This window comes from Protopterus annectens, chromosome 9.part0, assembly GCF_019279795.1.
Source record: "Protopterus annectens isolate FY-2018-M chromosome 9.part0, PAN1.0, whole genome shotgun sequence".
In the NCBI taxonomy this organism is placed as follows: domain Eukaryota; kingdom Metazoa; phylum Chordata; order Ceratodontiformes; family Protopteridae; genus Protopterus; species Protopterus annectens.
Window position 1 is genome coordinate 265,564,994 of NC_056743.1, and position 15,385 is coordinate 265,580,378.

General features: G+C 44.6%; 1 protein-coding gene across 1 annotated transcript in view; it reads left to right on the top strand.

The window, feature by feature from the left end:
• Nucleotides 1-15,385, top strand: part of CAT (catalase) — a gene marked incomplete in the record, with an annotated part of 486,757 nt that overhangs the window by 10,043 nt on the left and 461,329 nt on the right. The window contains 1 exon segment of the mRNA XM_044082850.1: nt 9,169-9,279. Within this exon segment, the coding sequence (XP_043938785.1) occupies nt 9,169-9,279 (111 nt within the window).

Consider the following 15,385-nt stretch of genomic DNA (forward strand, 5'->3'; position numbering starts at 1 on the left):
GTTGGTTTTTGATTCAAGTTTTTCTGTCCAACACATTGTGATGGTTTTAGTATTTATATATTTATTTTAAAGTTCTTTTTAAAAAAAGTGCATGTTTTTATCTACTTTCATCTGTATTTGTGGCAAGTTGATAGGTTGTCACAAATATTTTAGTTACAGGATTTAATTGGTGTCAAACAATTGTTTAAACTACTAATTGGATTTGGGAGGGTTATATAAGCAGGCACAGCCTTCATTCTTTCATTTTACATCTGAGGAAGTCTGGTGGACGAAAACTCTTTGTATTGGGTGGCGTTTGATTTAAACCTGCTGCTGCTTACACCTACAGGCTCGTGTTTTGTTATTACCTTCTGCCTGTTTGGGTGCCTGTTGTGGTTTTATTAATTTCCCATGAATAATATATTTGGTTTAATGGTAAGTGTGTTCAATAAGCCTAGGTATGGGCTATGGGAATCTAGGGACATGGAGAGTGACCTATAGCTTGCTATGAAGGTTATGGGACTTTTGTCTGTCTATGGTGACATGCATGTGGATAAATCCCAGGGTACTGTCCTGTGTAACCAATCTAAAAGTTCTACTTGCTGCTGATGTAGATTGAGACTCCACCTTTTGTCCCTTTCTGTGCAGCTGATGGTCTAAATGTTTGGAAGGCACTGAAGCCTTGCAGTACTGGAGTAATTTCTGCAGATTTAAACAGTCTCTTTGTAACAGCATAGATGTCTATATTCTTCAAATGGATAAGCTTACAGGTGTGTAGTTCTTATTTAGGTTGCTAGCATTGAGCAGTAACAGCTTTAGGTTTCTTTGTGTTTTATTAGCTGAGTAGTTTGCAATTTGACATTGCCTAAAGTAGGATAGTTTGCAATTTGACATTGCCTAAAGTAGGATCTAAGGGGGGTGGATGAAGTAAGATGTAATAGGATCCTATCTCGCCTACATTCATAACTGATGGGATCTGCTCCGACTCGGCCACTATATAATAGAACGAAGTCTCTAATTGGCTGGACTACCCCTTATCCCAGAATGCACCACGCCTGCTTCCCCAGATCTCGTTGCCGCTTTTCAAGCTGGACGTGGTCTTGACTTGGCTGGAGCTAAGTGGTTTATTGTTACTTTTTGGTCTTTTGACCTAGGGGTTTCTTCACTAATTTAACAAACAGCTGTTTTAACAGCTTTATGTGTGTTAACCTTTTTCAGTGCGATTGAAATTTTACTTATTTACTGGGCAAGGCCCGTTTAAGTTAGAGGGCCTTTGCCCTTATTTGTGAGTTAATGTGGTGATTTGTTTTTGTGTTTTTGTAGTTGTGTTATCAGTCTTACTGTACGTCCTGCTTATCGGGTAAGCCCGTTTTTAGTTAGAGGGCTTCTGTCCGTTTGGTGTTCTGTAACTCGGGCCAGTCCCGTTTTTGAGTCAAGGGCTCGAGCCCTACTTTAAGGTTGTTGGTTTTTGTGTGGTAAAAAGATAGTGGTGTGATACTATGTCTAAGGATCAAAAGTCTGGTGTTAAAAAGTGCACCAAGTGCAACTACAAAATGTCTATTACTGATAGCCATGCTGTTTGTGTATATTGTTTGGGACTGAAACATCTGCAGGAAACATGTAGTGTTTGTCATGCTTTTTCCTCTAGGGTCCTTCAAGAATGTAAAAATAAATTGATCCTTAAGGGCCTTATTAAGCCCTCCTTTGAGGAAGCTTTGGCTTCTCCCTCCTCTCCAGCTTCTAAAAAGAAAGGTCCCAGTCCTCTGCTCCAATGGCTTCGGAGCCTCGGGTGAAAGGGTCTGCCTAGATACCTCTTTCCTCGGCTCCATTGGTGTTGGAGCCGCAGGTTGGAGGATAGAGAGACTAATCATCTGCTTCGGCTCCTTTGGTCTCGGAGCCATTGGAGGTGTGCAGCTCAGACTCTTCCCCCCTCGGCCCCGAAGTCCCCTTTGGCGCCGATACTTTTATACATACGGCTCCGGATCTGGTGCCGATAGTGTTGGAGCTGTTTCGGAGCCGGTCCCCTGGACTATCGGAGCCGAGAGAGTAGTAGTCTCGGGCCCCATCTATTTCCTCTAAATCCTCCAGATTGTCTGATTCAGATTTGGACAGAGTTATCCAGAGGCTTTTCCAGTCCCCGGTTTTTGAAAAATGGTCTCTGCTCCAGCCCACTTGGCTCCGGAGCCAGTCCCCACTTCGACACATCTGATTCCTCCTCCAACCTCCTCGGAGCCGTTGGAGTCGGTGATGGTAGAGCGGAGTTGTCCAGTCGGAACAGAGACTCCCTCGGAGCCTCTCTGTTCCGACCATCATTCCTACCCTGTCCTCAGCGTCAGGGTTCGGTACCGGGTCTTCCTCGGTCGGGGCAGAGGGGAATGCTTTGGAACTGATAGCTTTGGTGCCTAGTCTCCCCCCTCGGAGCATCGGCTGCAGGGATTCCCGGTACTGTCGTGGTCTCAGCCGGTGTCCTCCGTAGAGTCTGGAGGTCCTGCTTTTGAGGCCATGTCCTTGCAGGCTCAGCAAGTCTCTACCTCACCGTCCCTGGACTTGAACTGGTGCCCCCATGACAGCGGGGCCCCAGAGCCTGAGGATACCCCCTTGGGGGGTTCCCTTCTCCCGGGAGGTCCTTCTGATTCCGCTTCAGATGAACCTCCAAGGAAAAAATTGTGCAAGAGGGAAGCACATTGACTCCCAGGATGAGTTTATCACATCAGATACTGACCTCAATGATGCGGAGGGGTCCCCTAAATCGTCCTCGGATGAAGTCTCATTCTCAGATATCCTCGAGATCTTGAGACACAGGCGATTGGCAGTCCAAAACCCCTTCCGCAGAGTAGTCAGTTTTCCTTGAGGCTTTTGGGGCCCAGCTTTCCGCCTCCTGAGTCTCCACCCTTCGATGAATTGCTAGATTTAGTTTCTCGAAGGGTGTGGGAACACCCTGACTCTGTGGAACCGGTACCTGCCAGGCCTAACAAGTTTCTCTCGGCCCCTCCTGAAAAGGAATTTTTGACTAAAGGAGTTGCAGTTGATGCGATGGTGGTGGCATCTGCCACTCAGGACGTGGCAGAGGCTTCAACGTCTATTCGCCCTCCTAATAAGGATTCCAGGAGCATGGATAGGTACGGGAAGCGTACCCTTTCTTCAGCGGCCTTTACCCTGCGGTTGCTGAATTGTCTTTGTCATTTACCAGGCTCCAAAGAGACCTCCTCAAAGAGGTGAGTCTCTTATGGGTAACCTTCCTGCGGCGTTAGCCCAAACAGTTGGCGCCCATATGACTACCCTATCTTTGATCAACTCGTCCATGAGGCTCATCTCATATGTGGCTGAAGGGGCGAGTAGAGCAGCAGGAGCAGGCGTGGTTCTTATACATGCCTGGTTACGCTTGTGTCCCTTTGCGGAGGCCTTTAAGTCTTCCTTCACCGACGCCCCCTTTGATGGGTCCTCCTTGTTTGGATCCAAGGTGAAGGAGACACTGGCTCGATGCAAGCTGGAGGGCAAGACCTGGACTGCCATGGGGGCCTTTCCCCGCCGACCGGATCGGGGATTTACTCAAGATTATTTTTGGTGCCAAAAAAGACAGGGGACTTAAGGCCCATTCTGGACTTCAAATCATTGAATCAATTTGTAAAAAAATCCAAATTCTGAATGGTCACCCTTCAGTCCATTCTCCCGTTACTGGAGAAGGATGTCTGGATGTGCTCCATAGATCTCAAGGACGCTTACTATCACATCTTGATAAGTCAAGAGTCCAGGAGTTACTTGCGCTTCCGCCTGGGAACCAGTCATTTCCAGTTCCGAGCTCTGCCCTTTGGTCTCACCACAGTCCCCAGGGTGTTCACAAGGTGCCCGGCAGTAGTGACAGCTCACTTGAGAAGTCTAGGATTCCAAGTGTTTCCCTATCTAGACTGGCTCCTTACTGCCACCACCAAGCATCTATTAGTTCGGGCGCTCATGACCACAGTCAGTTTGGGTCATTCACTAGGAATCACGTTCAATTGGGAAAAATCTGTGCTGCAGCCGTCTCAGCGTATTGCCTTTTATAGGCGCAGAGTTAGTTAAGAAGAATGCGGGCATTCTTGCCTATAGAAAGGTTTCAGGTCCTGCAGTCTCGGGTTCAAACCTTGTTACCCAGATCACGAGTTCACGCCAGACTGATTCTGCAGTTATTGGGCACGATGGCATCTACTATTCTTCTAGTCCCCTTAGGGTTCACATGCGGGTGCTGCAATGGCTACTGTCGGTTCAATGGTCCTTTCAGGATCTCCCCTTGAACCATTTGGTCCAGATTACAGAAACTTGCTGTCGGGACTTACGTTGGTGGCTGCTTCGGTCCAACCTGGACCAGGGGCGACCCTTTGCCCTTCAGCCTCCTGTCGCCATGGTGACCACGAACACCTCCCAGATAGAGTGGGGAGTGGCATTATCTGGACAGGTCTGTCCAAGGTATGTGGCAGGCTCACAAAACGCACTTGCATATCAATATCCTGGAAATGAGAGCAGTGCTACTGGTCTTGCAAGCACTTCATCATGTTCTTCCCTTGGGTACTATTGCGATCCTATCCGACAACATGTCGGTAGTCTGGTACATAAACAAGCAAGGTGGAACCAGGTCCTACCCTCTTTGCCGAGAGGCCATGAGTGTGGCATTGGGCGATTTCTACCCAGCATTTCCTAGTGGCAACGCACATTCCGGGGAAATCCAATGTGATTGCAGATGGGCTGAGCAGGACCCTCATGTTGCCCCACGAGTGGTCTCTCAACGACAGGGTGGATGCAAACATTTTTGCAAAGTGGGGCCTCCCTTGTTGCGACTTGTTCGCCAGCCCTCACAATGCGAAATTCAGGGAGTTTTCACTCTGACTCCCTCTCAGGGGCAGATTCCCAGGGACGCTCTGGCTTACAGTTGGCCATCCGGTCTACTTTACGCCTTCCCTCCAGTTCCCCTTCTCCCGAAGGTGATACAGAAGGCGATTTATCTAGGAAGCGACATGATTCTGATTGCTCCACACTGGCCTCATCAGGTTTGGTTCCCCTTCTTCTGAGGTATGCGGTGGAGGGCCCATGGCTTCTGGACCTGGTGCCCGACCTGTTAACTCATCAGTCGGGACAGTCTCATCCATCCCTCAGGTCCTTGAGGTTGGCCGCCTGGTTACTCCACTTCCAACCTTAGTCATAGATGACTCTCTCTCCTGACGTCATCCACATTTTGTCCTCTTCTCACAAACCTTCCACTACTAAACTGTATTCCAGCAAGTGGAAGAGGTTTGCTTTTGGGCCCAGCAATGAGGTATAGATCCCCTTACCGCCCCAGTACCTCAGGTTTTACAATTCCTGGCTTCTTTGTTTTACTTGGGCTGTTCAGTTTCCACAATCAAAGTCCAATTGGCGGCTATCTCTAATTTTCATGTCTCCTTTGAGCCTTCCTTAATGGCAAACAGGCTTTACAAATCTTTCCTTAAAGGAGCGTGGCTCCTTCGGCCTCCAATAGCCCATCCTGTGCCTCCTTGGGACCTGAATATGGTACTAGCTTTCTTAACTGCCCGCCCCTTACTTGTGATATAAAATTTCTATCTTGGAAAACCGCCTTTTTGGTGGCAATAATCTCTGCCAAGCGGGTCTCAGAGCTGCCGGCTCTCTGTTCTACTCCTCCTTATTTGATTTTTCACAGACAGAGTATCTCTCAAGTTAAATCCTTTCTTACCCAAGGTAGCATCCCCCTTATGCATTCAATCCTTGGAGCTCCCTGTGTTTTTTCCCAAATTCTCCAATAACGCAGAATATATTTTCCATCAGTTGGATGTTCATAGACAACTGCGTTTTTATTTAAGTAGGACCAATCAGACACGAAAGTCAATCAGCTGTTTGTGTCCTTTGCAGAAAATAGGTTGGGTCAACCGGTGGCAAAAACCACCATAGCCAAATGGATTAAAGATTGCATCTCCTTCATTTATTCACAGTCCGGCAAAGAGCTACCTTTTCCAGTCAAGGCTCATTCTACCAGGGCAATGGCTACCTCTGTAGCATTCCACTCCAAATTATCGATAGATATCTGTGCGGCCGCTACCCGGACTTTTCCCGCACACTTTCATTTCTCATTACAAGATATATGTGGCTTCTTGAGGTAGAGCTTCTTTTGGTTCTACAGTTCTCAAGAGTGTTTTCCAATGAGCCACCTAGGAGTTAGTTGCTAGGGATGCTGTCCCATCAGTTATGAATGTAGGCGAGATAGGATCCCATTACATCTTTTAGCTATGTACTTACCATAACTTCGGATGTATGGGATCCATCTCGCCTACATTCATACGTACCCACCCTCCTTCCCCCTTCCCATTGGATTTAGAGGAGATGTTGCAACTACTGAGTTTCTCTTGAAGGACTTTAGTTTGTTACAGTTGCTGTTATGTTTCTGTGTCTGGATGTTTCTGTGTCTGGATGTTTCTGTGTCTGGATGTAGGTATGAAAGCAAACAAACAAGATCTGGGGAAGCAGGTGTGGTGCATTCTGGGATAAGGGGTAGCCCAGCCAATTAGAGAGTTTGTTCTATTATATAGTGGCAGAGTCGCTAGCCATGTCCTCCTGTGTTGACAGATATTGAATCCCCCTGGAAAGACAACAGAAATTAAGCTAATTATTGAAGTCTATCCTGTCTTGTTTGTGCTGTGGCATCTTCCTTGGTGAGGGTAAAATGCTGCTTAATTCAAGGCAGATAGCTGATCTGTATGTGTGTCTGAAAGATAATGGGTCTGTCCATAGGTTTACCATCAAAAGGTCGACAGTAACATGCTCGACAGCCACCTCATCTACCATTGTAGGAGCGGCTGTTGACATTCATTTGTACATCCATTTAGAAGGACCTACACGGGCAGAGTTGCAGCATGTATGTCAATGGGAGAGTTCCACCTTAAGGTTGACAATTTGTCAGCGTTGCTGCGTCTCATACAACCCACTTCATATTCATGAGTCGACATTATTTGTCATGGAAGTCCCCGTTCGTGGACATGATTTTCATCCTTTTGATAGTAAACCCTCCATATAGTACAGGGAAGTATGTCTCTGGTCATTAACACCCATATGGACTATGATAGAATCCCACTACTACCTATGGTGTAGTGACTTGAGTGCATGTGTAAGCTGGCAGATCCTGGCTCAAGATGAGGAATTAACTGCTACCATCTTGTCATAGGGGACTCCCTTGTACCCCACACAGATGCGCAATCACCAGTATGAACGAGTTCTGGGTAATGTTTGCTTGCTTTACAGGTTTTGCTTTTGGTGTAGGTGTATGTGTGGTGTTTTGTGTCTTTCTTTGCTGAGTGCTTTAGATATTTCTAATAGGTGTTGCCATTTATAGGTTAAAAGCAGTATGTATTGCTTTCCAACTGTGTATCTTCATGTTCGGAAGAACACTTGTTTTTTTAAGCCATTCATGTCTTGTATATGAAGCACTGCTGTCTGGTATGCTATTTTCAGTAGTCGCTCATTTTCATCAAATGAAAATGTGACCAGATATGCATCATGTTTTTGCACCAAACATTTAAGATGCAGAGCTGACTGTGTTCTGTTTTAACTATTGAAAATTGCAACACACAAGGCAATGTTGCTCCAATACTTTTTTGCTACGTATTTCTGAATTCTCTATACCATAGTTTCATTCCCGTCTTTTCCTTTATGGAATTGTAATCACTGTGCAGTAACTGTTGGTCTTTGCACAAATTATTTTTGACAATGTGTACAATGTCTGGGAATGATTGCTATTAAACTCTGCATCATTACATGGGTAGTGGCATCTTTCGCATTCAGCAGTACCAACTTAATTTTTCTTGCCATTTGTTTGCATTAAAGTTGCACTCACATTATTTGACCAGCTTTCAAGAGTAGTATCAAAGACAGATTCCCCATATTACTAGTAGTTTTCTCTTCACAGCCTTGTGTTACTGTGAGCAATATGTTAAGGTGTTGAATGTACTGTAGTTGTTGGATGCCAAAATCATTTGTCTGATAATCCTTTATGCCATTAGTTGTACTGTGTAATGCCCTTTTATGCCGGAATTTCAGTACACAAAATTCATTTTTGCAGTATAAAATACCCCATTGTCAGCATCACACAGTGCATAATTAATTTCAGTACACAATTCATTTTTGCAGTGTAACTGAAATTCCTGTTCAGCCCACTACCCCTCTAAACAAATGTAAAATAAAATTCCATTTGGTATATATTTGGTTTTACTAATTTCTTCCCCTGGATGGCTACATCAGCATTAACTGGTGCAAAAGAGAATCTAAGGACAACCATCATTCTTTCAAAATTTGGATTTTTTTATCCTTTTCAGGAGATGTGTAAATATTACTTGTATGCACTTGTCTGCACGGTGGAATTTTTCTGCTTGTTTTTTTTTCCTTGCTCTATTTTACCAACATCTTAACCTTTCACTGAGGGTGAGGGTCTACTGACATTTCTTGCTACAGCCCTTTCCCCACTTGAAGGGCTGTGGAGGGGCTCTACGGTAGGCAGACGGGCTGTGGAGGGGCTCTACGGTAGGCAGACGGGCTGTGGAGGGGCTCTACAGTAGGCAGACTGCTATGGCTGTCCACTAACCTTCTGCAAGGGGGATGCCCTCCAAGCAGCCCTGCCACTGCTATTCTTCCAAGCATAAGCGCTGGTTCCCTGATCTCTAGCAGTGACATAAAGGCACCTAGTATGAGTGTGAGCATACCTGGTCAGTCCTCACCATGTCAACTCGGCTTAGCGATGGTTGGGTATGGTAATCAAAATCTGGTTGCATTCAGGGCTCCATCCTTCTACGCCACATGTACAAGCCGTGTTTTCCTTGTGATGTAACTACTTGGATCATCACTGAGATTCATTGACTGAAACACAGGACCTTATTAGATATTTATTCCACCCAAAGCAGAATCCATGTGCTTTTTGAACTGTGTTTTGCAACCCACCTTTATTATTGTACCCTTTTAACACACCCACATTTCATTTATTTAACAGCTTCAACATGTAACAAATCAGTACTACTAACTGTAGTTCTAAAACTATCTCTGTATATGTAAACTTCTTTTGGGCACAGATATCTGTACTTTGGCTGCCCTGTTGAAATTTGGTGTTTTAAATTAAAAATGAAAGTTGGGTTACTTTATAGTTTGTGAGCTAAACTGTTAAATTTCTTTCTTTCCTTTTAGGTGCCTTTGGTTATTTTGAAGTGACGCATGATATCACCAAATACTGCAAGGCTAAAGTTTTTGAACATGTTGGAAAAAGGACCCCAATTGCTGTTCGTTTCTCCACTGTTGGTAAGAAAGTGGGAGTCTGAGCTTCTAAACATTTTGTTTCTGGATAACTTTCCCACTGTTATGAATATTGTCATAAATGGATCTTTTGGCAACTTTCTGTGGTGCTGAAAACTCCTTTACTGCATGTTCCTGTTTATTCCTGCATCGCATTTTGTTGAACCAATGACCTACTGACTGAGCAGATAGTCTGTAGCCAGTTTGACCCTTGCCACCTTAAAAGGGTGAGATTTGGGTAATGACTTAGCATTTTTTTAATCTTTTTTCATGTTCATTTTTTTTCTTTTGTCAGTTGTTTAATTTGTCTATTTCTATTCAGTAGGTGAGTATCCACCGACTTCAAGTGTAGTGTGAGCATTCTGCTTTTCTTAGAGACCTGCACCACTAGGTGCAAATGACCTGAAGTTTAAAAGTTCTCACTGTTGCACCCTTTCTTGGTTGCAGTTGTTTAGAATCGCTTTTATTCCACACAAGTGACCTGGCAGTCATTGTGGCTTGTCCTCACTCTCCCCTGCCCAAGTAATATATACAGACTTCTTGACATGAATTTAAATCTAAATCAGTAACCATGCTAATGGACACATTGTTGCCATGGTGATGGACCTGTTTATTTCTTGAAGTTGTGCACCATGTTTTTTTATTTGTAGTTCACTGTATGGTGTATTATGTTCCCTTTCTCACTGCACTTTTTGAAGGTGGCTTACTATATGAATTTTGTCCCAATCTGACAGTTTTACACTCTGAAAATATTTATGATTTCTTGGGCTTTTTTAATTTCCACAGTTCTCAGAATCCCACACCTTCCTCTTTTGTTACCAAATAACTTGAGGACTGTAACAGTCTGACTTGTGTGATGCTGGAACGTGAGTTTGAAGCTGCAGTGATTGTTGCCACTTAATCAAGGGTAAGCTAACCAGCTTTAGAGGTGGAAGGAGATGGATAATCCTTGTTGCACGTACTTGGTTGCAGTGGAGTCTGAAGGCACATGGATTGTCTTGAAACTGTAGACCTGGCATGATACCAGGATAAAGCAGGCAGACCTCGGCTAAGAGAATTTAAGACCGGGCTTAAGACTTCTGTGTCTGGGTAACCTTCAAAGATGAGTACACCCAACTGGCTTTGTGACTTTATACATGAAGTCACTATGACCTGGCTACGTGTTGTGACCCAGGCATTAGAGAAGCTAGTGGTGGTGATGGGGAGGGTGATTAGTCTGCCCTCTCCCAGGGGAAGTGCTTAGTAATGTGTGTTCTGGGAGTTTCACTGAATGCAGTCACGGTAGAGAGGAGTTTGATTGGGAGGTATCTGCCATCAGTGGGGCAGAGTGGAGGGATAGTTTGTTTTACAGAATGGGGTGCAAACCTGCTCAGTGCTGCACTGCATACCCAACCATTGCAACCTTGGGGGGGGGGGGTTAAGACATACAAAAATCCTCAGCTTCTTGGATGACAGCCATGCTGCAGCTGTACTCTTGACCTGTAAAGAACAGATGTATGACAGAGGCACCATAAGTGACTTGATAGTCGGGAGGTGTGGTGGAAATAAAGTTCCTGTTCTGCTTCTCTTGGCTCCTTAATATTTGGGAAGCCCATGAGCTTGTCTTTTGGCAAAGAGGTCGGAATGCTAAGTCCTAGATGTTCCAACACTGGATTACTATTGCAGTAGCTGAGCTGTTTGGGTTATATCCTGACAAGGGTATGATCAACCAGCCAACCTTTCAAAGCTTGAGGGTACTTTCCATACATTAGAACTATCTGGAGCTGTAGCAGAGCTCCATATAAAAAGCAGAGTTCCAAAAAGCTCCGTGTCTATTGCTGTTGAGTGTCTGCTCCATATGCGGGCTTCTTTGAGCTGACAGCTAACATTTCTTCAAGGCTGGGCAAATAAGTGCCCTTCAGAGTAATGACTTCTGTTAGTTTCTCTTCAGGAAAATACTTTTTCTTTGAATTTATTTACCTTTGGACTGTTTTCAGTGTAATGGGATGTCTTCAGTTGAAGATGCTTGTTTGAAAAAATTTGGATGTAAATCTGTCCATCCAGCCACAATGACCCCTTTTATGTTTTATTTATTTATTTTTTCATATTTGCACATTGGGTGTGGTGTCACTTCATCAGTGACAGTTGCTTAGAGCCGGTGTTCACACCAACAGGTAGCTAGCCTTTTTTGCTATGTAGAGCAATTGTGTTTGGACCAGGATATTGTGGCTTGCCTTTAAAAATGTTTGCCTCAAAAATTTGTCTTGGATGGTAACTTTACTCAGACTTGTGCAGGCTGTGCTTCTGTTTTCTGGTGCTTTTTTCCAGCTGAACTATTGACCAGAATTTGTGTCCTTGATTCTTTCCCTTGTGTGCAAGAAGTATATTTCTTGTGTGTCTGTGGTCCAGTCAACTCTTCAGTCCAGTAAGCTCTGTCAACACCTCGCTCACCAATTTCGTTGGACCCCTTCCCATTGTTTTAGTCCCTGTGGTGTAGCACCACCTACAACCACTAAGGACTTGGAGTTGGCGACATCATCTGCAGCTGTCTGTTATCCCTGTATTGAGCAAGGGAGAGCCACTCTTGTTGGTCTGTAGGAAAGTAGTGGATCAAGGTTTACGGTTTAGGCAAGTTAAATGATTGCTGGCTTAGATCCCCTGGTATGGCTGTTTTTTTCCAGGGAGTATCCCAGGAAAACACTAGTGTGTAGCATGTGTAATTTTAATTCTCTCTGTCATGGACAGAGAACTTACTGAGATTACTAAAGGAGTTGCTTCTAGCCTTAAATATTTTTCATTTTCTTGACTAATAATGGTAAAGGTAAGATTTCTTTCTATTCTGTCACTGATTCCCAGTCAGAACAGCAAGAACTGGCGCGTTCAGTATTTCTCAGATTGAGAAGTGTTTCTTCAGATTTCCCTCCAGTATAGTTTTCTTTTCTGAAACTATAGCCGGCAACAGTTTGTTTCAGTGGGAGCAGATTAAATCCCAACCTCACAATAGAATTTTTATGACTTGTTACAACTGAATTTTCCTCAGCTTGTAGCTTTCTCTCCTGTTTTATCAGCTCTAGGGGATGTTTTCATAACTGCTTGTATGCCTGACAGTCAACCACTCGCCCCTAAAATGTCTAAGTTATACACAATACCTGAGAGACTTGTTTTATCACACATTTTAGACTGCAGTTATCTCCTCCTCAAAGCCATCTAGTGCTGATTTTATTTTTGTGAATGCTATCCTATTTAGCCTTTCAGGATGGGAAAGTGTTTTGATTTGGGACTAAAGTTTTTTTTTTTTTTTCTTCTGCCATCTATGCTTCAAATAATAAATTGCCAGTGTCAAAGAAAATTCAAAGATCAATTCACATAAGGTTCAGCAAGGCACCTTTATTACTTGCAGCAAGGAGACAAAGCATCTAAGTACAAGGTTTGTCTGACTTTCAGTAGCTCAGCCTGCTGTTTTTTGCACGTACACTATACAGTTCTCTGCACGTACACAACAGGTGCTTATCGGTTAATTGCTGACTTTTGCAAAAACATCTTTCAAAATTTAGCTTGTCCACAGGGCTTGCCCTGTCAAACCCAGTTTCTGAGTTATGGTCCTGTAACTGTCTCTTCCTAACACGACACTTATCTGTGGCTAGTGTTAGGCCCCTATCTCAACATTCCACAGCAAGAACCGACTTTTAGGCGTCAGCAGATGTTCTTCATTCCACATTGCTGCAGTCCTAACTATTGGGGGTAGTCCGCTGTCCAGTCGGCCCGAATACCAGAGTATATGGCTGACGTCGGTCAGGGCGCATTAGACTGACGTCAGTACGTCAGGGTACTAATGCGCATGACCGACGTCATATCCTCAGTCTTTTGCCGCATGGTCCGATGCAGAAGCAGTTTTGAAAGTGCAGGTTGGTGTTCTGAAATTTTCTGAAGTCGGAGTTTCAGACCGAATCAGAGTTGGCTAAGTACCCGTGGGGAACATTTTGTTTTTCTTGCCTCAGTATTTAACCGGATGTCAGAAAAAGTGAATAACTGTATTTCTTGTGGGAAACAGATACCTCATAGGGATTACCATACCTTGTGTATACCTTGTTTAGGGCCTGAGCACGACGTTGTTGGATGCCGCTCTTGTGCTAGGTTTAACAAACGCACTATTAAGAGAAGGTTAGACTGTGCCAGGTTAGTGTTTGGGAAGCGTTGTAATTATAAAATGCCGGCGGATGCTCCGACGCCCGCTTCGCCCAAGAGGCGCAAGGACAAAACAGCGAGCCTAGGGTTGATGAGCCGGCAGTCCCGGACGCCGGTTCTTTAGAAGGCCCAGTGGAGCCAGAGGTTTTGCCAGGAGTTTCTTTGGAGTCTCAGGCAGAGACTTTACTGTTACAGGATGTGCCTTCTCAGGAGGTAGGCCAGGCTGAGGGGGCTTCTCAGGTAACTGTTCTTCCCTCTCTTCCCAAGGTAGTTAGAGCCTCTCCTTCTGTTTCCAAAACTTCTTTGAGAGGTAGGCCAAGTTTAGCTTCAGTGGGGGCTTCTCCTAGCACTTCAGGTTCTGTGCCTAAGAAACATATGCTTAAAATGGCAGAAGATTTGATTACTATGATTAGAGGTTCTATGCCCTCCTGATAAGAGGCCTAGGGTGGAACCTGAGTTTGATAGTTTTGAACAGTGTTCAGAGGCTTCTGAGTCTTCTGCGGAAGATTTGCAGGAGTATCCTCCTTATTCTGATTCTGATGTGGATGATTCCACTCCTACAGCTTCTCCTCCTGAGGATTTCTCATTTTCAGAGACTCTGCATTCCATGAGGGAGCACTTTAAATGGGAAGGCCAGGATTACTCTGATTCCAGGAAAAGGCTTAGGGAATTCTTGTTTTTACCCCAGCATAGGCCCTTAGCTATACCTCCTGTGTTGAATGTGGTGGAAGATGTTTTGCAGAGGCTTTCCTGAACCCTGATTCTTTGCCTCCTGCTCCTGTTAAACCTGATAGGTACTATAGGGTGCCTGAAGCTCATAAGTATCTTTTTAAGAGTCCTAGGGCAGACCCGGAAACTGTTTCTCAGGGACCTAAAGGGTGTTAAGGCCTCTGTGGTTAAAAAACCCTGTTCCCACTGATAAAGAGGCAAGGGCTTTGGATAGATGGGGAAAGAAAGTGTATACTTCTTCCACTTTAGCCATGAGGGCGTTGAATTGTCAGTTTCACATGCTAAAATATCAAAATTATCTCCTTTCACAACTGAAATCTAAGTTGGATGCTTTGGCGGAAGGTATTGAGTGTAAAGAGTTGCTGGATTTAGTTCATGTGTCTGAACAAGTGGGTAAGCATTCTTTGCAATGTGGTTTTGATGCTGTACAGGCCTCCTCGAGGGTGGCTGCCACTAGTTCTGTTCTTCGCAGGCATGCCTGGTTGAGGGATCAGAATTTAGCTGAGCATGTTAAGACAAGGATTTTGGATGCTCCTTTACAGTCTGATGTGTTGTTTGGTTCGCCTGTGGAAGCAGTTTTAAAGAAAATGGAGGACAAAGCTAAGTCTATGCAAACTGTTAAAGATTTTTGCAGGTGCAGCCACCAAGTTTAGTAGAAATTGGCCTACTAAGGGATGGACATATCCTGCTTATGATTCCCAGTCTAGGGGTAGGTCTAGACGTGGTAGGGGCAGAGCTCAAGGTTCTTTTAGGCCTAGAACAGGAGTTCACCTGCTCAGACTTCTGGTGAGGGCAGGGGTCAGTCCTTTCGTAAACAGACCCAATGACCTGCCTTTTCAGCTGCCAGTAGATTCTCGCCTGGCAGCTCCTTTGGGAGGAAGACTGTCTCTTTTCAAAGAAAATTGGGATTTAATTACTCAAGACAGATGGGTGTTGGATATCATTCACCACGGTTACAGGTTTTATTTCCATACATTGCCCCTTTCAAAGGCATGTCAGACGCTCCTCCTCCACTAAGGAAAGAGGCTCACAAGCAAATTTCTCTGTTACTCCAAATAGGGGCCATTCAGCCAGTCCCTGTATCAGAAAGGGGCCTAGGATTTTATTCTCGCCTGTTCCTAGTACCAAAGAAGGGGAACACGTGGAGACCAATTTTGGATTTATCTATCCTCAACACTTATCTGGACATTCCCAAGTTCAAGATGTTGACGTTACAACA